The sequence below is a fragment of the Stegodyphus dumicola genome, chromosome 5 (assembly GCF_044657685.1).
Source record: "Stegodyphus dumicola isolate Sdum_Otavi_A_Nest chromosome 5, ASM4465768v1".
NCBI lineage: Eukaryota > Metazoa > Arthropoda > Arachnida > Araneae > Eresidae > Stegodyphus > Stegodyphus dumicola.
Genome location: NC_140772.1, coordinates 28253681 through 28281637, shown reverse-complemented (window position 1 = coordinate 28281637; position 27957 = coordinate 28253681). Strand labels below are relative to the sequence as shown.

The 27957-nt window shown below is 30.9% G+C and overlaps 1 protein-coding gene across 3 annotated transcripts; it reads left to right on the top strand.

The window, feature by feature from the left end:
* Positions 1-714: 714 nt before the first annotated feature.
* Positions 715-26440, top strand: LOC118202561 (toll-interacting protein A-like). 3 transcript variants are annotated; one of them, XM_035374728.2, is made up of 8 exons: positions 715-827; positions 2692-2850; positions 3985-4118; positions 13423-13471; positions 15282-15434; positions 18329-18422; positions 18518-18627; positions 25915-26440. In XM_035374728.2, the coding sequence occupies exons 2-8, from the start codon at positions 2695-2697 to the stop codon at positions 26026-26028; spliced, it is 810 nt and encodes a 269-aa protein (XP_035230619.1). In that variant the 5' UTR covers positions 715-827; positions 2692-2694; the 3' UTR covers positions 26029-26440. The 3 variants fall into 3 exon arrangements, with proteins under 3 accessions (XP_035230619.1, XP_035230617.1, XP_035230618.1); XM_035374726.2 differs by lacking the exon at positions 715-827 and adding an exon at positions 912-1136; XM_035374727.2 differs by lacking the exon at positions 715-827 and adding an exon at positions 1137-1270.
* The last annotated feature ends 1517 nt before the right edge of the window (positions 26441-27957 follow it).

Sequence of the window (27957 nt, the reverse complement as noted above, 5' to 3'; positions counted from 1 at the left end):
GTTTTTTTGGCAATTAAATGTTTTGGAGGAACTACAAATCCTTCGTTATCAGTTGGTCTGGTTCGTTTTTTAGAGTCAGTTTTAGGATTTTCTTTTGGAGGATTTTGATTGGCTGAGGATGAGGGTGGATTTGTATTTTGAATTTTAGGGTTAGAATTTTGAGTGTTGGAGTCCGAATCAGGGGTTTTAGAGGTCTTTTTACATTCTTTGAAGAATTCCTCTTCGGTGGCAGGGAGGGTGAATAAATTTATGCCGAGTTTAGAACATAGGGTATGTAGGGAAAATAAAACTTTCTCACCCTCATCCTGTAACTGTTTGATCATCTGGTCCTTATTCAGAGTGTCCGTTCGCTGTAATCGCTGGATGTCGAAAATGAGGTCTGTGTGCCGATTCTTTAGAGAGTAAATCTGGATCGCGCTCTTGGATAGCTCTAGCGCTGAAGGAGAGGCAGGTGGAGTAGTTGCAGATATTTCCATTTCAGTTTGAATCATCAAAGGTGGTGGAGAAGAAGGTTGATTGCCCGCTGGCGGCGCCGTATTTAGGATACTATTCGCTTTGACATTACGGAGCTCAGAGCTCGTACGTCCATCGCTGTTAGCAGCCATCATGAGCAAAGAGCCACTGCATGCGTTCCGAAGTTTATTATGACCAGAAGTCGTGACGTCACACGAATTTTCGAACCGCGCGCTTAGGCTTGAAGTAGAGTCGGTGTTGACCTTGCTCAAATCCTAGTTATCCACAAATCCTAGCTTGCTGGTCGCACGGGCCGTGATTGGCCTGTGTAAAGGCTTGCGGCTTGCTTCGACTTGGTATAACCACTACTATAAGTAATAGAAATTATTCACTTAAATTTAAAGAATTTGTTTTTTGCCGACTTACTTTTGTTTGATACCTTCATTCGTCATTTTATTTTTATAACGTGATAATCGATAAACGGTACATATTTGGACGCAGGACAAATTCGTTGTGTTTATAATTAATAATAACTGACGTCTGTTAAGACTGATGTGATTGGTTGTGCAGTCGGCGGTTTAGACGCAATTTCCCGAAGTAATGTTTTCATATTTGTTTAAGATATAAGACTTCGAAATATTGTCATCATGGCCACGGCAAAATATGTGGATAGGAGGAAAGACGTGAGTTTTACTGTTACACACTTTCTAAAGCATGCGTCTGAATATAATAAATATTTGTTTTCCATAATTTCAGAGTTTAAATTCCCTTTGACAACCCAGATGGGCTGCATATCCATACAAACTAATCCTCTAAAGTTAGTTTTTATTACGAATGTGTGCCTAATTTAAAAATATAAGTATTTTAAGTAGCTGCAATGAATTTAATGTCCTAATTTCTGCAATAACAGTGCTGTCTTACCATATTAAAACTGATTTGGTTATTTAAGAAGTCAAAGCGCTGATGGTTGTTTTTTGCGGCTGTACTTTAGTTATTAACATTATATGTGTATTTATTTTAGTGTTTCCTGCGTTGTTATCAATTCACTATTTACATTGTAATAAATTTATTTTTTGCTTAATTTGTATTCATTTTATTATCATTCGAGTGCACAGTATATATTCAAGTTGCTTTCAATAAGTGTATTATTGCAGTGGGTATGTGAAAATAATGCCGTATCCAAAATCATAGGTCGCAAATCATCACCTTTTCGCAAAAATTCAATTTTTCATTTATTGTGAAGCTTTGTTTATTGATGACTGAGACGTAAAAAAAGTCGGAACTTTTATAACTAAGGTTTGATGTGCATTTGTTATTAGTATACTTGCTTTTAGGAGTTTTCTGTTATGATGAAGGACATTAACTCTTAACTTTATTTTGATGTACAAAGTCTTGTAGAATGTGTCTTGAAATTTTGTGCTTATTTATGTTATGTAATTTAGCCCCAAAGTACTATCAGTGTGAAAACACGATCTTTCTGTTATTAACTAACAAACTAAAGGACTGATATTTCTGTTATTAATTAACAAACTAAACGGCTGATCTTTCTGTTATTAATTAACAAACTAAATGATTGATCTTAAGCAATAAGTGCATTTCTTAAAGAATATTATTATTATTTTTTTTTTTACTTTTTAATATAATGACGGAAAAAATGCATTTAATTCATATATAATTAAAAATGTTAAATATTCTCGTAGAATAACATATTTTTGACTTTTTAAGTATGCAGAAGATATATTACATTACCATGTTAAATTAAATGCATATTCATCTAATATCCTATAAAATGTTTCGCCTGGGACATTTCTACTGAATTAAACTTTAAATGAGCCCTTATTGCTGATCCTTAAAATCTGAGGCCCTTTCAGATTTTTTGTTTTTTATATCTTATTGTTATTATTTTTAATTGTAAATTTTATTCTCTTCTTTTTTGTGTTGATGCTATGTTTTTTTTTTAATAGTGATAAGGTTAATTCTAAATGTTCTTATTTTCTATGTACCAAAAGTATGAATTTGGCAAAGCAACTGTGTTTTTTCTCAGGTACAGTTTTTGTCTAAACTTTTTTGGCGAAATGGTTTTGCATTTTTTTTTTCCCTTGCCTTGAGTGCTTGGTTTAGTGGGACAAGCTTTAACTCTTCTTTGTTATATAAACAAATGAAATTTTGTAATATATGCATTTGCGAGTATTGTGATTTTATGCTTTGGGGTTCATTCATATCATTTTTTAAACTCAGGTGATGGTAGGAAATCTTCCTGATGATTTCCTGCGTGTTGGTTCTTCAAACCAAGGAACTTCCCAGTGTTCTAATGCTAGTAGACCTTCTCAGACAATTGATCATCAAAATTTTACACGCTATAATTCTGTAGCACAGATTACTTTATGTATTGTTCAAGTGAGTAGAATTTTTTTTTTCAAATACTGCTTTCTTTAACTTCATAAGTTTTGCTTCATATACAATGAAAAGGGCTGATATATTTTTTCTTTTTCTGTCAGCTATTTTCTGCAAACAAAAACTAGATAACTTTAGTGGCTTTGCCATAGCCAAATAACCTAGCCTAGCCCAGATCAAACAACATTCATTTTTCACCTGTTAGAAACTGTAACCTAGCCTAGCCCAGATCAAACAACATTCATTTTTCACCTGTTAGAAACTGGAAATCAAAAATTATTTCATATAATTGATATCTATTTTATCTACCAGATTAAAATATATGTGAATTCCGTTTTTTTTCTACTATGAAAATAGTATTTTTTGAAAAATCAATTCTTTTATCATTTGAATTTTGACAGTGTGATATCTTAAGATTTTCCTTTAACTTTTCGCACCTAATCTTTGTCATCATTAAGCACTTTTGTTCCATAAAAGTTCTAGCATAAGCGTAATTCAGCTAGCAGAATGTTGAAAAAAAATGTTGAGTTAAAAAAAAAAAAAAAAAATGCCTTTACTTCGTGAAAACAAAATGGCGTCCCAAAAAAACTAGCAGGTTGCTGTAGCAGGGTTGGTCGCCAAATTTTCGCCCCAAAATCGTTCAGTTACCATAATCCAAAGATTAACAAAAAATAAAATTATAAGAAGTTTGGCTCTCATATGACTGAAATTGACTGGGATAATTAATTTCAAAATTTGCAATTTTTGATGTCATTTTTAATTTGCTTTCAGGGATCAGTAATTCAAGTTGGAATAATGCAAGGAAATAAGTTTAAATAAAGTGCACAAAAAATGCATATAATTTAATAGGCTGTGCAAGAAAGTTGTGTCAGGTCCCCTCCCCCTCCAATTCATTAAAGATAAATGAAAGAAAAATAAAGAAATATTTGATGTTGAACAAATATAAATAAAATATTTTTATTACTACTATTTATTATTATATTTTAATTGTAATATTACATTTATTATTACAGTTTTAATATTGCATTTTTAATTAATAAGTATGTTCTGTATCTAATGAGTATACTTGATAATCTATTGATATTTTTCAATTGCATTTAAAAAATATATCTCATAGTCGTGTACATTTATGCATAGGCTCAGTTGGCAAGAAACTACAGTATAACTAAAATGGATCCATATGTAAGAGTCAGGATTGGCCATACTGTATACGAAACACATTCACACGTTAGGGCTGGCAAATTCCCTAATTGGAATAAAACTATACACTCGTAAGTAGTTCTTCTATGTTACTTTATATAAACAACAAATATCTCAAAACAGTTAGCAGTTGTATCCAAATTATTATAATTTTAATTTCATATACAGAGTTCTTTATTTCTAGTGAATTTTGTGTTTTCAACGTAATGTTTTGTTTTGAAAATGTTTAATTCCACCAGTGATGAAGTGGCTTAAGGTACAGTTTCTTCCAGTGTTTGTTTCTTGATGGTGGCAAGTTATTTTCATGTTTTACAACATAGTACAGTCAAAAGTCTTTAATCCGGACTCGTCGGGACTTCGGCGATTCCGGATTATTGATTTTTCCGGATTATAGATCATCAGTTTAAATCTGGTAAGATGGCATGCAGAAATTATAAAATTAAAAATATGAAACCGTAATTTATAAAATAATGAGCAATTATGATCTAAAGGGTATCCAAATTTACCAAAAAAGAAGCCTAATATTTATTTGTTTACTTTATTAAACATTTCTTTTAACGCGCGGATGCGTAAAGCATACCTTACTCATAGCCGAAATTAGAAAATTGCAACCAGAAAACTATGTGATTTGTATTCGTGATATTTATAATGAGGAGGAATTTGATTTAAATCATATCAAAGACGGAGTACATCGAAATTAAATACTACATTTAGTAAGGAATTATAAGCCGACTAAAATAAAAACATCTGCCCTGAAGATAACGATAGTGTTGACAGATCAACTTCCAGTTCATTGCGCCCCCCCCCACGCAGAGCAGCGTGAAATTGATAAACAGATTTCCGAACGGTTAGATAAACAAAGGATATGCTTTTATCCATTTTTTGTAGCAATTCATTTTTTGTTTGATGGACATCGAAACATACTTTCGTTTTCTAGATCCTTTGGGAGCTCCAGCATCGGAAATTCTATTTGACATAATCGAAAGTTCAAGCTTACTTTTATAAAATTGCTCTTACAGTCTGCAAAAAATAATAAGCCGGATCCAATTCGAAGATTAAGGAACAACGCAATTATCAACATTAACTGAAATAGATAATTAGATAATTTTAGCTTTTACCGTCCGTTATACATTAAACGCGCACGCGAAAACGTATTCTGCACTTGCGCAGATGCATATGCGCAGTCGTAAATGTCTTGCGCGCACGAGTAAAACGCCTATGCGCATGCGTCAATGCGGCGCTTGCGCAGAAAGATTTTAGCTTTGAGGTCCGGATTATAGATCATTCCGGATTACGGGTGTCCGAATTAACGACTTTTGACTGTACAGTACAAAGTCCGTAATCTGGACTCGTTGGACTTTGGCAATTCCGCATTAGGGATTTTTCTGGATTATAGATCATCAATTTAAATCTGGTAAGATGGCATGCAGAAATTATACAATTAAAAATATGAAACCGTAATTTATGAAATAAAGTGCAATTATGATCTAAAGGGTATCAAAATTTACAAAAAAAAAAAAAAAAAAAAAAAAGCTAATATTTATTTGTTTACTTTATTAAACATTTCTTTCAATGTAAGTTGTTTAAGTTGCTTCGTTTTTTGTGCTAATACTTTCTCTTTAATTCTATAAACAGACATAATTTCTTGTTCAGTTACACTATTCAAGTTCCACTGTCTAGTTCCATTATTCAAGTCCTGTAATTGCTGTGTCGAGAATACCGACTAACTTGTCAATCGAAATTTTTTCGTTTTCAATATCTCTGTCACTTTACTATCAGAAGTGCGCATGGGTAAATGCTTTACGTGCATGCATAGCAGATGCACACATTAAATGCGCATGCGTAAGTTTGTGGCTTTGAGGTCCGGATTATAGATCATTCCGGATAATAGATGTCCGGACTTTGTACTGTAGTATAGAAGGGGGCAGTATGAAGCTGTTCTAAAAGTTCTTGTTAGATTTCTTCATAAAGACATGTCTTTTAAGTAGCTTCCCTCAATATTTTGCCATAATTATCTGTCCAACTATCAACATTTACTTATAGTAATAGCCGGCATTTTATATTGACTCATGTACAATAAATTTGCATCATTTTATTTATTAATTTAGTTTTGATTATTCAAACTTCAGTTTTAGCTTCGTGTTTGTTTTATTGAAAACTTTCATGCATTTTGACAAAAGATAAAGTAAGACCTCCTTCTTAAAAAAGTAAAAATATTTTTAACAGAATAAAGGTTATAGGAAATATTCTTGACAGGTTAGTTTTGTTTGTGATGGAAAGCTTCTTTCACAGGTTTCTATAGAATTTCTTTATATATTTTCTATGAAAACCAGCTAAAGCCAATTTAAAGTTATTAAATTCATCTATCATCATATTTATTCAAGCTAGGGACATCGTTAAGAAGCCATATTTTTATTAATTTATTCTCTAGTTTCTAGTGTAGTAGCTTTGGCTGGAAACAGTACAGTTTTCTTGGACTAGAAAAGGTTCAAGTAAAATACAACAAAGATTGAAATCACATTTACATACTCAAAGGAGAGCGGATTGGTAAAAGTATGTTTACGAGTACTCCTTGGCGAAACTTTGTGATTTTTAGCCGTACATGGATACCGAGTTTGTGCAATTCTTTGACTTGTTATTTTGACTTGTGTCGCTGCTACACAAAACCAAAATAACAACACAAAGAATTGCACAAACTCGGTGTCCATGTACACATCGACTTATTTTCACTTGAAAAAAAATCCTAGAATTGCCTCACTCCTTTGACTTTATCCATGTACACATCGACTATTTTCACTTAAAACAAATATCGGAGAATTGTGCAAACTAGGCTTTGTGCACTCCCTGTGTCCATTTACACATCAAACTATATTCACTTAAAAAGTCAAAGGAGCAGCCAGCAAAAAAAATATATAATCTCAATAAACTACATTTTAAATGAAACAATGAAATAACATAAAAAAGGAAATTCATCTTTGCATTATACAAAGGAAATATCCACTTAACTTATTTACGAATTAACACGTCTTCAGTCAAACAAAATTCCTTAATAACTTCTTAAAATTATCTGAACTAGAATCTGTATACTGGCGTCGGCACATAAATTCACAAAATAAGAGTAAAGAATATCCTCTGTAGCGACATTTGACCGTATGCATTTCTGATGTTCGACCATACGTATTTCCTTCCTACAAACAGCACATCTAATAATGGCTACTAAGTAAACCTTCATTTACACACCAGTCAAGTAACGCGGTTTTCCCCTTTCTTTCCAAATCGGGATCTTACAACATTCAGCCATTTTTCTGTCTAAACCACAAAACAAGCAATATGCTTCCTAATCAACACACACACACCACAAGCCCTTACAAATTTACCACAATCATGCAACCGGATGCGTCATAATAGGGTTTCCATAACATTCAACTACTCAGGCTACCATAAATGAAACAACAACTTGGCGATAAATGAAGCAACAACTTCGCGATAATACAAGGGGCAACCCTTCTCTCTACTCTAATGGAGCATATTTTGGGGTTTCTTGCTTCACATTAACAATAAAAAATAGATCTAGCCAATAAGCAAAGCAGAATAAAAGATGGTTGAAATCCTTATTTATTTCCTTGAGCAGAGAGGGCATAGGGAACTATTTAAGGTGATGTTGTAATTTGTATGTTCTATAATGTTGCCATTCCCATTCTTAAAGCAGTTTTGATATTAGTCTGTTTGACTGTTGAACAATAGTATAGGATGTTGGTATAACTGGTGTTATAAATTAAATACTAAATATTTTTTCCTTGTATATTATTTTTTTCCTAAAAATGTAAAGTTAACACTTAAAAATTTTATTATGGACATGTTTATCACTAGTCATTCAATTTTACTATGAAAATCAACACATTATTATGATGACAAAATGAGTACACAACTTTTTTAAGGTTTGTAATGGCCAATACTGCTTCAGCAATTTACCAGGCTTTTTCTGCATTTTCAGTGACAAATAATCCTTTTCTTGAGATATATTTTTGGCAGTCATGATTTACAAATTTGTTAATTTTAATTGGCCATTGGGATCAACAGATTTAACGACTGCAGATTTTTTTTTTTGACTGCTTACAAGGAAAGACTTATGCAAACGAGCCATAAATCATACAACAGCTTCTAGCCAGTATTCCAAGAGCAGTTCAGGAGTTAGGATCTGAAATTCTAACAAGAGTTACAAAGTATTCTCTGGATAGATACCAGGTTGAGGGTAAGAGTGCAGCCATTTGCGGATATTTAAAAGTAAAAATTATAAAATTAGATCCATAAATGTCTTTAATTTCTTTGTGATTAATACAGGTCACTGATTTTATGTGAATGATCTTACTGCAGAATATTTCTGTTATTGTTATCCCTTTATTAGTGAGCACATTCGTTATCTTGTTATCTAGGGTGTCATAATAGGAAAAAATTGGCAGAAATATATTTTGCCCTTGGCTATGAAATAGCTGATCTAGGATTATCTGCATTCTTGAAAGCAAGTAGGACTAAGGCTTATAGAGTTGCCGAGGGATTATTATTAGATCACAGAAGAGTAAGTTCATTTTACTCCTCCGTCGAAGCAAGCAAACTCAAACTGTCTTGTTTTTATGCTCAAAGGCAGTAGTATATGTATTCAAATGAATGTCGTAGCAAAATAGATCACAAAAAGTGCTTATAGCACATTTAGCTTATTTTTTATCTTTTGAACTGTCAGTGAAATAACCCACTCATCCAAATAGGTATTGAATATAAATAATAACCATAGTATTGCTATGGATATTATATTGTTATGGTTTTTGTATTGATTTATTTAGTTTGCTATTTTAAACAGAATTGTTATTAAATTATTTCATTTCCTTGTGCATTGCTGCACGCAACTTATTTGAAGAGAAAGGTACGCCGGAAAAAATAAAAATATAGGAGCATGCAGAAAAATATAGGAGGAACTTGTAATTGTACACTTTTGCTTTTCGGGAAAAATCAAGAAAATACCAGACTATGCTCATGCTGATTAAAAAGCTTATAAAAGCCAGAGAAAGGACCCTCTCAGCTTAGTTGTTTAGCAGTTGTTTTAAAAAACTGCTATTGTTTAATGTAGCAAATTCGCGGTGAAATCAGATTAGCTTTCTCTACGTTTCTCTATTTTAAATTAAGTTCTGTTGAATGTTTTTAGTAGTTTAAAAGATAACTACTGTGAGATATTGAGTGAATATCTGAGGAACTTTAAGCATTTTGTTTTATTTGTTGTGATAATAATAAATTTTTTTCACTTTTCATCAGACTTCTGCATTTAATTCATAATGAACCCATATGCACGCTACAATATAATCCATTGCTACCATCCATAGCATATCCGCTGCTAATATTCATAGCACATCCTTTGCTAATATCCACAGCATAAACCTGAAAAATCAATCACAAAATCAAATCTTGAGTTATATATACATTCAAAAATAGATTACTTAGATTTTTTTAAAAATTATTTTTTATGTTTAGATGTAGGTCATTAGTTTACCTAACTGTTTTTACTAAAACTATCAATGTAATTTTTTGAAAACAAAATGCTACACTACATAAATGGTAAACTGGTTATAAATAAACTTTATGTTATAAAACAAATTAAATATAAATCTTATGTTATTAAACAAATGAAAAATAAACTTTATTTCAGAAATCAAACAAAAGATAAATATTATTTGAAATTTTATGATATTTAGTCATCATCTTTGTATATTGAAACCTCATCCTCACTATTTACCATTTCAATCATAGGGATCCCAATGATTCAGTTCATATTCTCATAACCTGTCATCATCATTCACCCATAATGTATCTTTTTCTGTGCAATCTATTGCAACAGAAGTTCCATATTTTTTTAAATGATTTTATTACATTTTCAAATCGGACTTGAACAATGCATGTAAAACAAATTTTATTTAGGGTGACAGACAGCTGTAGATATTCTATTAGAATTGACAGCTGTAGATATTATATTAGAAGATATTGTGTTGGATAGAGTGTAGTTTGGCTATTATCACATGTTGGCATGTGTATAGTCACCTAGACAGTTTAAGTATGCTAGTTTTACACATTTGATGTGTGCATTTGACATTAGAAAAACTCCCGGCCGCACAGATAGTCTAGTGGTCAAGCCGACTGCAGTACCAAAAAGCTTGGGTTCGAATCCCGGAGAAGGCATGGTTGTAACTGTGCATCCCTTCTTGGGAGGCAGTGGTGGGCGCCTGTTAGGTGCCTCTGCAATAAAATGATCACCACTTCTGGCTATTGTCGAATAGGCAAGTGCCTGCTGTTAGATTAAAAAAAAAGTGTAAAAATCAAACCTCAACTTATATGCAAGAATGCTTATACAGAAGTAAATATGTTAAGTTCTCATTTACAAAGATTGAAAGGGAATGAAATTTTCATATTGACAAGATTTGTGGGGCACAGTAAAGGAAAGGGCAGAAATTTGTATATCAAGTTTTAATTCTTCCATGAAAATTATCTGAATGAAAAAGTTTCCTGAGTACTAAAATCTGCAGGATTTATTTTAAAATTGCAGATTATAAATCAACAATTTTACAATGGTTAGACAAGTCTGCGATACAGTTATGAGACTGATATTACTATTTCTTGTTCTGGTCAGCTTTCCATTGTCATGTAACAATTTGTAAGTTTATATAAGTTTATAGTCACACTTCATTAGTTTAACTGTTCTTGTTATAAGCTGCAAAGAGAAGCCTTATGTGAATGCCAGTGATGTATTATCTGTGTAATTTTTTTTTTTTTTTTTTTTAAATTTTGCTGTAATAATGAAGTTTCTTTTTTCTTTGTCAACAAACTTTGAAAATATTTTTAACTAGTGAATTACTAGTTAAAAATATATTAAATCAAATATATTTTTAACTAGTATATTTTATATTAAATCCAAGTGTATTAAATCAAATTTTTATTAAATATAATTTTTAATGGTTTTCTTAATATAAAATGCTAGTATTAAAATTATTTTCGTTATGGAATCCTGTGTGAAATGTGAAGAAAACTTTCAAGACCTTTTTGTATTTTAAATATTAGCTGTTTATTTTTTTCAAATAAATTTTGAAAAATAAAATGTTATATTTGTCTAGTAGAATATCTTCTCTTTGCATGTTTCTTGTAACTGCTGTTTAGGAATTAATGCTTTTCAGATCTTTTCTCACATTCTGGCAGAAGATTTCTGCAAAAGATACTCTCATTTTGTAACTAAATTCATCTTTTTATGGACATATAAAAATATGTTATACAGTCAAAAGTCGTTAATCCGCAATGATCTATAATCCGGACCTCGAAACTACAAACTTTCTGCGCATGCGTCAATGCAAAATGCGTTAACGCATGCGCATAATATGTTTACGCATGCGCGTTTAATGTATAACGGACGGTATAAGCCAGGAGTCAGCAACCTTTTTTGGCCGTGGGTCAAAATCAACCAAAATGCGAGTATTAAAGAGACGTTTGGGTCAGAGATATTTTCGTATTAAAACAGCATTTTAGTAAATAATAAGATATATTTTATTAAGAAAATAATTACAAACATAGTTGAATAAACTTTATTTATAACTTTCTCTACGATATCAATGGCTCCCCTGATGTTGAACTTGTGATGTCAATTTAGTCAAGTCTGGTTTATAGTTAGTCGTTTTAAGTCGAACACAAGCATCGGAATTTTCAATAGTTAACCTGCTCCTGTTTTTGCTTAAAATAAATTTCATTTGTGAAAATATTTGCTCACATTTATAAGTGGACCCGAATGTGGACAAAATGGCAAAGGCAATTATTTTAATCATGAAAACCTCATAGGAAGTGATGCCCAATACGTTGATATCATGAGAAAATGATTATCTTCTGTATTTTCCAAATCGTTCCACAATTTCTTGAATTATTTCTTGAATTTTATTTATTATTTAACTTTTAAAATCAATCATTTCTAAACTAAAATTGTCAATTCTTAGATATTCAAAATACTGCAAATTTATAATGTTTTCTTCTATTTCATCGGGCTTTATTATAAATGTAAACATTTCTCCATGTTTCTTAAGACTTTGAAACCAACTTTCATATTCACTTTTAATGACCGAAATCCAAGTTTCGAACATATTTAGATTGTGTTCATCGATATTTTCTTTTTCATGTTCCCTTTTTAACAAGGGAAAGAAATGACATTTTTTAGTTTTTATATCAGTTTCAAATAAGTCGGGGGGCTTTAACTGATATTTTTATGTGTTATACTGGATTCAAATTTGGTACGTTCATAACTGTGCGACAAAAATTTTTTGGGAAAAAGAAAAAAATGTTTGTATATCTTATACTTTATTTTCAGAACTAAAGTGGGTCACTTGAAATTACCAAATGGGTCACTCGGTGACCCACGGGTCATAGGTTGCCGACCTCTGGTATAAGCTAAGCTAAAATAATTATCTATTTCAGTTAATGTTGCAGATTGCGTTGTTCCTTAATCTTCGAATTGGATCCGGCTTATTATTTTTTGCAGACTGTTAGAGCAATTTTAGAAAAGTACGCTTGAACTTTCGATTATGTCAAATAGAATTTCCTATGCTGGAGCTGCCAAAGGATCTGCAAAGTGAAAGCATGTTTCGATGTCCATTAAACAAAAAGTGTAACTGCTGCAAAAAATGGATAAAGGCATGAAGAAAGTGACAGAGAGGTGATTTGTTTCTCTAACCATTCCGAAATCTGTTTATCAATTTCACGCTACTCTGCGGAAGGGGGGAGGGAACGTCGCGATGCGCAATGAACTGTTGATCTGTCAGCACTATCCTCATCTTCAGGGCAGATGTTTTTATTTTATTTGGCTTATAATTCCTCACAAATGTAGTTTTTCATCTCGATGTACTCCAATATAATTTAAATCAATTTCCTTGTCATTATAAATATCACAAATACACATCAAATAGTTTTCTGGTTGCAGTTTTCTAATTTCGACTATGTGTAATGTATGCTTTACGCATGTGCGCATTGAAAGAAATGTTTAATAAAGTAAACAAATAAATATTAAGCTCTTTTTGTAAATTTTGATGCCCTTTAGCCTTTTTTGTCTTTATTTCATAAATTACGGTTTCATATTTTTAATTTTATAATTTCTGCATGCCATCTTACCAGATTTAAACTGATGATCCATAACCCGGAAAAACCGATAATCCGAAATCGCCGAAGTTCCGACGAGTCTGAATTAAAGACTTTTGACTGTATCATTAAATAACTGGCAGAAAAAAAAAATCTGTGAAATGTTTTTATTTTGTCTTATGTAACATTTCCCAAGTGTGTAATGTATGCTTAACTTAATCTGTTTAGGTACCTTCCACAAGGAATCAAAAGTCTTCATCTAGAAGTTTTTGATGAGGTAGGTATGTATGATTATAATTAACAGTAAATTTGCCAAAACTGGATTGTTGAATGTAGTTTTTTTAAATTAGACTACAGAATTTCGATAATCTGTATTCCTGAAGACCAAAGGTTATGCAGATTAGTGAATTTTGCAAGTTTTATTTCATATCTTTGAGTGTGATTTATTTTATATTTTAATTGTTACATTAAATCTAATTGTTGCATATGAACAACTAACTTAAAATGCTCATACCTTAAAAGATTATTTAATTAGTTTTTTAAGACAAAGCTATTATATTTCTTAAGTATAATTATATCCAAAAATAATCTCATTACAAGAGAAAAGTGTAATGGTTAGATAAAGTATGGAAATTTTCTGAAAAAGTATGGAATCTTTATGTAAAAAATGCATCCTAGAATTTTATGTAAAAAAAATTGTATATCTACAAATAAAATTACGTTGAAGTAAATTTTTCACTTTGAATAAAAGGAAAAATAAATTGATGAATAAATGCACGGTTTAAGAAACTCTATATTAAGGATTTTCTTAAATATAATCTCTTAGATAATTCTTACCTTGATTGGATAGGTGGAAAATACGTCCAAAAGGCTTGGACCTTAGCTAATTCTTTCCTTGATTTAATCTTAATTGATTTCTACTTATATAGAATGTAAACTACTTGGCTGTGAGGTGTATAAATTAATATTAAAAGACAGGGGGAAAATCCAAAAAGTTGGGATTAATCTAAAGCAAAATATTTGCAGAGATTCTTAGTCCTTGTGAAAACGTGCACTTTAAACAGGAAATGCTGATTGCTGGCACAGGAAGGCTTAGTAACTTCAATAACAAAATAAATCTGCTGTTTCAATTAAAATATGGGTACTTTTCCATTTTGCTGGCACAGACGATAAAGTCACCAATAATGGTACAACTGATGCCAAACGGAATATCCTCGCTGGTAACCTTTTACACCTCATTTTCAAAACAAGTCGCAGCCATTTCTTATCAGATTGTTTCTTTCAATACTGGCATATAATTACATAGAATTTTTACCAGATAGTTTAATTTTATGCCCTAAGGCCACTCGTGGTAATTAAGTTAATTAAGATATCATCACACCGCTTGCCCGAAGGTGAAAATATAGAAAAAGCAAAGTTAAGGGTTAAATTCATCAATTCTAATGAAGGCACTAGCGAAATAAAGCACTAGAGTTTTACATAAGCCATTTATACGAACTGAAGTAATTCTTGCCTTTAAACTTGTATTCCAAATTAAGATTTAACTTGAAATTAATGTTATAATTACTGAGTAAATTAGATTTTTGTAGCGTAGTTTATGTGAGATGAGATCACTTGGGGTCACATGATACAAACCGGCGAATTAGGATGTTGAACTATGAAAGCATATTAAATTCTTAAACTAATGTTATTTTACAAATTTATTGTCTTTACTTATTGGTTTTCTTAAAATTTTAAACAATATTAAAATGTTTATGCCTTCAAAATTAAAAATTCTTAGAACTAACATTTGTTAACATTTTTTATGTGTATACTGTATGTTGTCGCCAATAAAGTCTGCTTGGCGAGATTTGCGCCGGCGAAACGGAAAAGTACCAAAATATGTTAGACTTCTGTTAAAAAGTTTATTTTCATATGCATTTAAAAAAATTGCCATTGACATTTCTGAAATTTAAAAATTGTGTATTTATTCAAATTTAAGTGTACATCGCAGACATTCATGGGTTATTGGAATTAGGCTCTACTATAATATTCTGGTGGTTGAAGATGATTCTAATTTTTTTTGTGTGTACTATGTTTGTTGATAGCGCACCATTACTCCAGATGAACGAATTGCTTATGCAGATTTTGAAATTCCTGAAGAAGCTTTTGAAGGTAAATTTGTTGACACGTGGATTCCTCTTAGTGGTCGCCAAGGAGAGGGTAAAGAGGGATCCATAAATATAACTGTTTTAATAAGGGTAAGATTCTACTTTTTCAGGTACATATTATTAATGAATCTGCTTTTAAATTTCAAAATTCTTTTCTATTAATATGTAAAATTTAGTATGGCGAAATATTCAGAAAGTTCTGTGGATTGTTTGTGATGAATTTTAACGTTATCTGGTGTAAACACTTATTGTGTCTTTTAACTGTATTAAGAGTAATGATGTAGTATGTGATATACTGCTTTTATTTATGTATTAAAATTTTTGCTAGTGCCACTAAAATTGGTTCTTTTAATCATATCTTTTAGTACCATCTACAGTACCATTAGTATCATTACTGTTTGTAGGTGTGATAGAGTTATTGTGCAGATGATATTAATACTTAAACAATTGAATTGTACTGGGGGATCTCGAAGTTTAAGATGTTACACAACATGTGAACACTGCAAGTGCTTCCATGATTTCTCGCAGAAGCATGGTGAAAAAAAAAAAGATGAAACGAAATGTTATGAAAAAAGATGACAATTTTTCGGCCATGCTGCATGACATTCATTATATGTATGGCTAACTGATTCATAAAAATGCCCCTTTTAAAACACACTCTTGCTTTTGGAGTATAACTTGTAGAATTGGAAAGAAATTAAATTTAACCTCTTGAGTGACATGCCTGGAGTTCTAGGCTTTGCTCTACTGCTCAAAATGCCAATCCATTTCCCAACCTAACCAATTTAAAAATCCATTTTGGAGATATGACTTCAGAAAAATTAAGTCATAAGTGAAGGGGTTAATGGAATTGAAGATTTACTTGGTTATTAAATTAATTAATGGAATCAATTTTATTTATGTATTCTTAATTATTTGTATTTATTTTCATGGTGCTAATGTAAGAAATAATTAACTAAAAGTAGTAGATTGCATGCTACATCACTACCAGTATTAAAATATCAGATAAAATATTAAAACAATTTCTGTGTTATGTTTATTTTCTGAAGTAATCTTAGGGTGTTAAATATTTTTACTTTGTTACTTTTAAGTATTTTATATTGCCTGAAAGTTGTCTTTACTATGACATACTGGCAAAAATAGGCTTTCGTACTTGTTAAAGGTCATTCTTTAGACTGTTTTTAACTGTAATTTTAATAAGAAACCATATATTCTGGACAGAAGCAGAACATACCTTGTACATTAACCCGTTAACCAGTCAGATCTTTGGAATACACTTGGGAAAGCAACTGTTATTCACCAGCAATATTTGAGAATCGTTTAAAAAGTCCAATAATTGCTTGGGTGGAGTGGGTGTAGATACCACAGGGATTTGTCACCTGTCTCTTTAAGAGTATGACGATTAGTTATATGCCGTGTCTGATCATAACCTCGTTGTTAGCTAGATTTTAAGCATTATCTCAGAATATCAATTTTGGGACATTCCCTCTTTTATGAGCATTGCTCATAATTTTGAGAGGATACTTTCTCTACTCTATGGGGTAAATTATAGTTTTATTGTCTCTGTATCCACATCAAATTACATTAAATTCTGTCATATTTTTATGAGAAATTTGAAAAAAAAAAAATATTTTCTTAGTTTTTGAATGTTTAAGTAGCTAGTATACTTAAGTGCAATTATGATTGTGCTGCCTACAGGTTTGCATGAAAAGGCAAAATATGTGTAATGCAGTGACTGTTTTTAAAATTCAGAGTATTTCATTATTTTGGAAAGGATATGTGTTTAAATCATATTAAGCTGTAACTCCCTTGGTTTATATACCACAGCCAGAAATAACAGTAATTGAAACTAATACAAAAACTTCATGACAACTCAACTTTTGCACTAATTTAATAAAATTTACTTTGCTGTAGGATTTATGTTATTCTGCTTTACTGATTTATGCTTTGGATAATTTGATGTCTATAACTTTTTGTGTGGTTAGGAAAGAAAAAATATAATGAAAGTTGCAGAAGTGTGTGTTTGTAGCACTTTAAAATATATATATATATATATATATATATATAATGTTTAGTTGCATTATTTAGCATAAAGTTTAGTTGCATTTTAAATTTTATTGTTTGGTCATCAGAATACGCAAGTATTCATTCTCTTCTCATTTTGAAGTTTATGCTTTGAAATGAATATATTTCAGCCTGAAACTGTGTCAAATTGTACATGGCAAGATTTCAGAATTTGTATAATTTAATTAAATGGATTTCTGAATTTATGTTCTTTATTGCATCATTATTATTACTTCTCTTATTGGTTTGGCCATGAAAGGATTTTTCAGAATTGGTTTTTAATTAAATGAAATTCTATACTTTATATTCTTTAATGCGTCATTATTACTTCTGTTATTGGTTTGTAGCATACCAGTGGCCAAGCGGTAAAATCGTTGAACACTGGTAGTTTAAAAGTTTGTAGTATTTTCAAATACTTATATTATGAACCTTCTCTGTGGTAACTCTCCATAGCTTTAGATAATTTTAGTCTTCTGTAGATATGGTCAACTTAGAGAAATAATGTTCAGTATTGTTATTTATGCTTTTAGAAGTACTGTTCATCTTCAGTAGTGATTTTCTTAGGGAGGTGTTTGGCTCTAGAGTGTTCACTGTGTGTGCACGAAGTACTACTAACAAGTATGAGAGACTCTAAAGAATATGAATGGATGTTCTGTGAATTTTATTTTCTATTTTGCTTTCTTCTAGTAAGTTAGTAAAATTGTAGGGTCATATCGATTTGCAAAAAAAAAAAATAGTCAGTGACTTTATGTCACTAATGAATGAAATCTTATGCTATTTAAGCATCAGGTTCTTTTGGAAATCAACGTATAAATGTACATTCTTTTTTCTGCTTTATTGATTACTTCATTCTCATTTTTGTGAAATTTTTTAACTGTTACTTTTCTGAGGATTTAAGAAGCAAATCTTTTGTTTCTTAGCCTGTTCCTTATTGGCCAACTGTGATGCCTGCGGCTGCACCTTTAATGGTAATACCTCAAACTGGTATTGCACCTATGCCATATTATATGCCTGGTAAGTTAACTGCTAGTTTTCTGATTGTTTTTTAGTTAAGAAACTAGACAATTTTGGAGAAATAAATGTAGAATTACAATTTCTTTTTTATACAGCTCAGCCACTGGGATATCCTATTATTCCCCAACCAATGCATAATCCTCAGTATCCTTATCCTGCCACTCAACAACAGCCATATCGACCCACAGAAGAAGATGTAAAACAGGTATGTTACTTGTAGTATTTTCAATTGTGACAAAGAAAATATTATAGTCTTTTTAAATTATAAATGTGTACAATGCAGTTTTTTAATTAGACTTGTAATTATGTGAAATGAAATATAAAGATATCCCTCCTTTAATTAGTTAGCCATTTTCAAGGCTTGATTTATACAAGGGCTTCGCTTTTAGAAGGATCTCCAAATCTTTCTCTAATATATGTTAAATTTAAATATTTTCCAGTTTTTTAGGTTTTAAAAGTATAAAATTAGAAACAGGAACGAAATTTTAAATTTTATATTTTAGTGTATGTTTTTCATCAAAACTCAACCACTAGACTTGCTCTCTTATTGGTGAGTAATATTGTTACTATTGAAAACCCTTAATTGGTAAATTAATGATAAGTTGCTCAGCCAATCTCTGCTACTGAGTTGTCATCACATATAAAGCTTATGGTATTATGATTAGTGATATATTTGATTAGTAAACGGATAAACCATTTGATTGCACGTCTGTAATTTAATTCATTTATATTTATAATAAAATCAAGAAGAATTCTTTAGTTTCTTCTATTTATTCCAGTGTATGCAAGGAAATGAAGGAAAAAAATATCTGATTTAAGTTATAAAAGTAGTACAAGAACTAATTTAAAATAATAGAAGTGGGTTTTACAAAACTTGCGGTAAACTACAATCATAAAACAAAACAAAGTGAGTTTTTTTCTTGTGGTTGGTAACTTTCAATGAAATAATAATAAATCATTAGGGTGTTTCGTAAATACTTTGTATAATACGGAAAATGAAATATCTTCTACACCAGCAGTTCTCAATCTTTTAAATAATGCGTACTATCTAAACAAAATTGAAAACCTTTAGTACCACCACTACAAAGTACTACTACCATCACCACCCTTAAACAAAGCTCAGATCGCATAAATTTACAAGTGTTAGAGAAAAAGCTCAATCAGGATGTTGGGGTTTTAATTTTTGAATTTAACATTTAAAAGTACTTTCCTTCTTTGCATACTACCTATTTTCTCTTGTGTACCACCGGTTGAGAACCCCTGTTCTACACTGAAGAGAAATAGAAATGATGGATGACAAACGTTTTTGAAACATTATATTATAGATTTAAATACACAAAATAAAATGCAATTGGTATATAGTTTTTGGGAAAAAAATGCATCATTACAATCAATAATAAAAAAATTAATGTTTTTGTTTTACACTGTCTAAAAGTAACTCAATGGCTTAAATTATATTTATTACTTTTAAAATTTTATTCCTGTCATTTGCTGACCCATAGTTTTAAGACAATATGATGTTGATTTTTTATTCAGGGGGGAACTGTTTTTCCCCCTCCTTGTTATGAAATGATGATAATAAGACAAAAAAAAAGGCATCAGAAATTTCAGATTGCAATCTAACAAACAACCTATAGAATTTACCATTATAATTGAAAATTTTCAATTATTTCAAGTTAAAAAAAAGAAATCGTAAGCTTATAAGAATTGCAGTTAAAAAGTTTTATAAAATTTTGAATTTTATATTTTTTAAATTTGCATTCAAAACTTTGTGTGCAGATTCCACTTGTGCCTAAAATGGTTTTGAGCTAAATAATTAGAAGTAGCATTCAGAACATAAAATCATACATATAAAATAAGCTCTTAGAAATAGTAATACCAAATGGCAGAAAGTAGTTAATGGTGTATGGATACTATATATACTTTATGAAATTTGAATCATTGTAAATTAATACCAAATGGAAACTTGTGCACTTCGGGAAAAAATAATATTGAAGATGCAGCTGTATATTTATTTCACTGGATAACTTGCCTTCAAGGCTTGCAGAAACTATTTTCCTCAATTACTCTTTTTTTTAATTAGTATATTAAGTTTACTTACTGAAAGCAATAGAATTCAAGGCATTAAAAATTTATTTTCAAAGACTTTTGAACAGATGTAATGCATTCTAATATAGTCCATTAATGGAAATTGTGGAATGTAGAGGAGATTACGTGAATGTAAATTTTCCCTAGATATCTAATGAGCTATAAATTTCGTATGATTAATTAATTAAATGATGACCCACTCCTGCTGTTTTATTTCAGAGTAGTGAGAAGATTTGATATGTAAATTTTCCCGTGTTTTTTGTCAATTTTGTCTTTTAGCTTGATATTTCAAGCAGTCATTTACATCAGCACTGTAATTTCAGTATCGTTGCATATTTGTTTTTATGCATAGTAGTGCTATAATGATAGTAATGAATAACTTAATATGCAGGAATAACTTTTCTATGTATTCAATAAATATATAGCAGTAACTATTAAAAGATGGAAGTAGGCTGTTGTGAAACTTTGGTTTAATTTACATAGAGAAAATGATTAAACTTGAGCATTTTTTCTTTTTAGCATATTTTAAGCTAGTTTTTAAACTAGTAATAAAATGATTGGAAATAAAAATTTAGTATATTGTTAAAGAATAACAGCTTGTTTGGACTTAATAAAGATAAAGTTTATAAAAAATTTAAGTCATGTCATTGTGTTTTGATATAAAACTGTGTACTGTTTTTCTGTATGTGCTTGCAACTTGATAGCTTTTCAAAAGAATATTGTTGAAATGTTAGAATTGTCATTTTAAATTCTATGCATAATGTTTTACAGTTTGACCTGTGATAGTTTTTGAAAATTATAATCATATTTAAAACTAATAAAGAAACAATCTTGTATTTTATGTAGATTTAGACAAAAAAATTCAATCCATTTCAAGGGCAAACGGGTCCTTCTTCATCAGAAGCAAAGACATTTGCAAGACTGGAAAGCAGTGTGTGTAAGGGTCCTTCCTATTTATACCCTACTGCAGTAAAGTGAACAAGAAGGTAGTGACATCTGTTGACAAGATTAGTAACAAAAATTGAAAAATTAAATTCATAGAGTTTTAAAATCATTAGAAAGGACTGAATTTGACTTAACGTCATTAATTAAACAAGCTAAATCTTTGTGAATGTGAAAAGCTTCAAGAAAAGCTAATTCATCAATGAAAGAAACCTTTCAGGATAATTTTTGCAGACTTATGACTAAATTCCCAGCTATGATTAGCTATCGAAAAGTTGTTAATTATGCCTTTTTGGGCATAAGATTTATCCTTGTCATCAAACTTCAATTGATAAGTTTGCATATAATGTTACTACTTTATATACACTTGATAAGTTACAAACTTGATAGGTTTTGCATGTTCTTTTACTTTGTTATATCTATTATTATTACCAATACTCCTGATCTGAACGTAATCCATATCAGGCTCGTGAATTCCTTGATACAAAACTTGATAAGTTTCATATCAAAGAATATGAATCTTATGTCTGAAAGGTAATCATATGGCACTACCTTCCTTTTCACTTTACTGCGGTAGGGTATAAATAGGACCGTTATGTCTGCTGCTTTCCAGTCTTGCAAATTTCGTTGCTTCTGATGAAGAGGGACCTGTTTGCCCTCAAAATTGAGTTTTTTGGTCTAAATCTATGCCAAATACAAGGTTGTTTCTTTACTAATTTTAACTTTCACTTTGGGATGTTCCTCTTCTAATTATAGTCATGTTGTGCATTGGATGAAAATTAAGTGGTTCTGTTAAAACCATCTAATTTAATATTTAGGTGAGTGAAAAAAAAACTTTTAATGAAAAATTCATTAAAAAAATTAAATGTTTCTACTTGTAGAAGTTTGTGAAGTTCCTGCAAGTCACTTAATTTGTCATTAACACTTTAAATACCAGTACAGTTTTTTCTTTTAAACTAATGCATGATCCTTTCAAGGCGTTAAAAATTTATTTTCAAAGACTTTTGAACAGATGTAATGCATTCTAATATAGTCCATTAATGGAAATTGTGGAATGTAGAGGAGATTACGTGAATGTAAATTTTCCCTAGATATCTAATGAGCTATAAATTTCATTATAGTCATTAACACTTTAAATACCAGTACAGTTTTTTCTTTTAAACTAATGCATGATCCTTTCAAGGCGTTAAAAATTTATTAATTAATACTCAATTATAATTTGAGGTTAGGGCTTTTTTTTTTTCAATTTTTTTAACACAGGAATTTGTTTTTTGACTTTATTGTATCTTTTGTTGCAACCAATACTCCTGATCTATACATATAATCCATATCGAGTTCATGAATTTATTGTAGTCAAGAGGGAGAGCATGGTACATGTTTGCTGGTCAAGCTTTGAGCACCTTATATGCAACAGTAGAAATTAGTCCAGTTTTCAGTTTGTTTGATGGAGAGAACTCTAGAGTTTGATCCAAGAATCTTCCATTGCTCTTTCCTTATTGCCAACCACTGAAGAGGACTTTTGGCCTGACAGTATTAGAATTTATACATTCACAAACATATTGTTAAGAAATGTCCAGGCGCAGTAAGATAGCTTCTCCACAAAGCAGTTTAAGGGTTACCATAAAATGGCAAGGGAAGGCAGGGTTGCTACATTTGCCAAGAAATTGCCCATTTGCTGACATTTGGAGATATGCCATGGACGGATGGAGAACCTTCTGGAACAAATTCTTACTGGTTTAGCCAAGAATGGTCGTGAACACAAGCCGAAAACTATATAAACCCTGCTGGTGCGTGGAGAGTCAGAGCGCGAGATAGTTAGTCAGTCCGTGCAGAGTCGATCGAGTTGACAGCCGGGCGAGTGCCGAGCGGGTTGTCGAGGTTATTGAAGAGTCTCTCTTAGTGTATCGCGGTTAGTGCATCATTGAGAAAGGGTATTAAGCTTCGGGAACGACTGAACTGAAAAGTCAGGAGCTGTGCTCTATGTGTCGTTGAGTGCATCGCAAGTTGTAGCGTGAAGAGTCTCGAGAGTACATGGAGTTTCGAGAACGACCGAGCAGAGTTGGGAGCTGTATTCTGGTGCTTTGCAGTGAAGCTGTCTTCACCGTGATAGCCTGATAACCGAAGGCTGTGTCGCTGATCGTGTCAGTGTGTTTACAGTAGATCTTCGACGACTGTAAAACCTGACTTTGGAGCTGTCCTGATTAATACTGGCTAAATGAAGAGTGTTTTGATATTTCATCACGTGTCGTCGTTATTCGCTCCAAATCTACGAACCCCGTACGAATGCGAAGGAAGAAAATAATGTAACAATGGTGTCAGAAAATAACACAACAATATATATGCTTTTTCCAGATTTTAACTTTGAACCATATGGTAGCTAGCAACACTATTCGCCAGATTGTCAGGTGTCTTTTATTTTGCGTGAAACAGACATGAACAAATTGCTGTTGTATACATTAAATTTTTTTCATAAATGGTAAAATTGTTCATAAATGGAAAGTCAAATTTTTCATATTATGGTTTCATATAATGGTGTTTTCAGACATATTGAAGATGAAGATTCTAGTGCTCTTTCAACGTTTTATTGTTGTGGAGTGAATTATCGTGCAAAATAGTGACATACCTGTAAGCTTATAGGGCTTTTTAATATATTAGCAATTTTTATCAGATTGAAGCTAAGTTTATACAATAAACATTAAAATGGTAGGTTTAGGCATCACATGAAAATCATCAAAAAATTTGCTAAAACTTTTGATTTAGAATTTTTTTATAAGGCCAGTTCTAGTAATGAAACTTAAATTGTTAGTTATGACCTCAAAATGACATGGAACCTATTTCATTAGAAGTTTTCATGTTCATCTTGACCTCAGATGAGAAGTATCATTAAACTGGCATTTATTGGCTCCTTTATTATATGGGGATTGTTAAAAAAGAAAATTTTTTTTTTCGTATAGGTCACCATTCGTGTGGCTGGTCACCATGGCATTAATGTCTTAAATTTAATTTTTATATTATAACTGTAATTGTTTGATAGACGTAGTGATTTAAAAGTAATGAATGCAATTCTTAATTGTGTGCACAGTTCTGGTAATAGTGTATAAATGAATTAATTTTAATGCATTTCATTGATGCAATTTATAGTATATTTAGTAGATAAGCATTTGCAGTATCAGTATAATCAGTAAGATATTCCTTATGCCTTGTACTGCGAATCTTGGTGCAGATTAATTTATTATATGCTATGTAACCTTAAATATTTTTATGTATGTGTAGAGTGTGTATTTCTATAAAAGTGCTAGAATTGATTAGACATACGTATCTGTCTACTTTTATGAATCTTTGTAAGTTTTATGAAAGCATTTCTAGCTTTACAATCTTATCTGCAAAATTTACTGTATTAAATTAATTTTTCGGAGTCATTTTGATATTAATCATCCAGTATGTATTGTTTGCACAGTTCTGGTAACAGTGCACTTACTCTTGTTAGAAAACCAGTTATTGTTTGACTTATGCTCTGTATTATATCAAAAATAAATTTTCCCTTTTTTAGTGTATAAACATTTTTAGAGCATGAATTTGTGAATTTTTTTAAAGATTTCTTTAATGGATATAATAATGTTATCAGATATCATTGAAATATTTAATATTAAAATTACCTTTTTTAGTAAAGAAGTTTAAGATAATTGTTAATGTTTATTTAAAAACATTTCAACTTTCTTCTGTTGTATTTTTAAAGGGATTTTATCTTTCTGAATACTTTGATTCTGAAATCTAAACAAGATAATAAATGTAATGTAATGCTTTTTCCAAATTACTCATTAGTTTAAAAAAAGAATTACTATAAATATGTTAAATCCCCCCCATTTTATATGATAAATGTTTTTCTTACTTATAAAATAGCATGACTATCTTGGCATAGTCCGATGATTTTTTTTGCAAAAGAAATAGAATGAAGTTTTATAGTTGCAAAAGTTTGTTTACTATGGATATATGTAGTGTATGCTTTAATTATATGTTTATCCAGACAGTCAATATGTAGTTCAGTTACAGGTGTTTTTTCCGTTTGTTTTGATGGAAATTTTGCGGTGATTGTTTCACAGTTTCTTCCACTGCAGTAGATCTTGTAAGCACATGTTTTAAAATTGAGTTTAAAGCAAAACTATGATTTATCTATGTAAACCTTGGAACTTAGAATACAACATAACAAACTATAGAATACAACAATTGAAAAACATACAGAAATGGTGGACATTGCTTGTTGCCAATACATATGTATGATATTTCCCCTGATGTAATTATCTCAGAATATTAAAATTTTGTTAGTTTTTCCTGTAAAAGTAGCTTTATACTTTTTTTATGAATGGTTTAAAAAAATCTTTGCAGGAAGTTGAATCTCATGAAATTGGCAAGTATGCATATATTAGATACTTTCCAACTTGTACAATTCTGATATATTTTTCAGATGCAAGAAATGTTTCCTGCATATGATAAAGAAGTGATTATGGGTGTATTGGAAAGCAGTGGTGGTAATAAAGAACAAGCTACAACATCCTTGCTTTCATTATCAGACAAATGAGCTTTGTCTTGCTATAAATTTATATGTATGAAATTGAAAACTAAGAAGTAATTGATATTGAAAACTAAGAAGTAATTGATTGTACTGGTGATAAGATTGCTGCTGAAAATGAACATTTTCTGTGGCTCTATAGTCTGTGTGATGGTGCATAATATTATGCGAGTCCAAGATATAATTAAGTATTTATGTATGTGCTTTACAAAGATATTCTTTGTATAATCAAGAATATATTTATATTTGATCTTAAGATGCTTTCGTAAAGATCTGAATTTAAATATGTAATATATAAGATTGTTAATTCTTAAGCCAAATTTTAATGCCATGTAATTTGTTTTCAAAGTAGCATACATTCCTTAGTCCTTATGTATGTATTTCTTTATTTTATCATTGATAAAATTGGTATTTTTTGTGATTTGTGTTTCATTTTGTGACTCCCACTTTATATTAGTAAGTGAAGGATATATCATATTATAATAAATAGAAAACATATAATTATTTTGAATTTTATCTCACATAACTCTTGCTATGGAAATATGCATATGCTATAACAGAAATTTGGAAATAATTAATCATGGTATTATTGAAAGACTATCACAGAAGTAATATCATTCAAAATCAGTGACTAGGCAATAGTTATATAAATAAGCTGGTGAAAAAAATTGAATTATAATGAAGAGTGAATGACCTACTGCTGCTTCTGTTACATTTATTCAGAAGAAATATATAATTTGTGTGTTCTATTCAGCAGAACTTCTGTAAACTGAAGCTGAAATGGTAAATGTCAGCTAGTTTTCCCCAGAAAGTTCTCTATGAAAACATCTCTTCCCTTTGATAGATAGCCCTACTATGTTTTGCCATAATACACTCATGACCAAATTTATCTTTGCATACACTAAAACAATGATATTCCATGAAATACCCAATTAATGTAATCCATTTTTGTAGTGAATGTGTGAAAGACAAGCCTGAATAGCAATATCCAATCAAAAGTGATCAGATGGTTTTGTGACTTGCACCTGACAGTAAATCAAGTTCTTTGCACAAAGTGAATATCTGAATGAATTTCTGGAATACAGCATTTGATTTCAGTGAGTAAGGACTCAAAACATTTTCATTTGGATGAATCTGTGAAGTGGTAAATTATTGGCCATTAAGAAGTAGCGTAGATAATCGTGGAAGTAGTGAAATGTGTGAATATTTCAAGACTGACAGTTTCTCTGCTATGGAAACAATTTCGTTATTCTGGAATTGTTATAAGGAAGGCTGGACAAGTTCATAAACAAATAATAACTTCTTAAAATTGATATCTGGCAGTAACTGCCAATCATAACAGGAAATCTATCGCTTGGAAATTAAGTTCAGAGTTTGCAGTCATCACTGAAGCCTGTTGTATCACAGGAAATTGTACAACAAATGCTTAGTGGAAAAGCCTTTATGCCAGAAAGCCAAGGGTATTTGTTTCATTGTTCACAACAAAAGAAACTTTACTTAAATTGATGCAGAGAGCATCAGAATTGGAGTAACCACCAGTGGTCTCATGTTTTCTGTAATGATGAGTCGAGGTTGATTTTAATATCTGATTCCAAATGTGTTTATAACTGAAGGTAGTAAAGAATACAAAATTTTCCTTCAAACATTAAGGAGCATGACCATTTCAGTAATGCAGGTATGCTGCTATGAGGAGGAATAATGATATATGGGTGTACAGTCATCTACACTATTAATAGTGGATACGTGAGTGCCTGCAGATATTGAGATGAGCTCTTAGAACCTTATGTAAGACTTCAGAGGTGCATATTGAATCTGAACCTTTATTTATGAACAATAAAGTTCATCCACATTGAGCAAAATCTCCTGATCTTAACCTGATTGACAACTTATGGGAGTATCTTGAAAGAGTAGTTGCACAGAGACATCCTCCTCGTAGAT

Bases quoted from the DNA above. Each gene is read 5' to 3' on its own strand.
- LOC118202561 (XM_035374726.2), top strand. From the start codon at position 1,101: ATGGCCACGGCAAAATATGTGGATAGGAGGAAAGAC. The intron at 2,851-3,984 runs GTGAGTAGAATT...ATTTATGCATAG, and splicing joins TTACTTTATGTATTGTTCAA to GCTCAGTTGGCAAGAAACTA. The intron at 4,119-13,422 runs GTAAGTAGTTCT...TAATCTGTTTAG, and splicing joins TGGAATAAAACTATACACTC to GTACCTTCCACAAGGAATCA.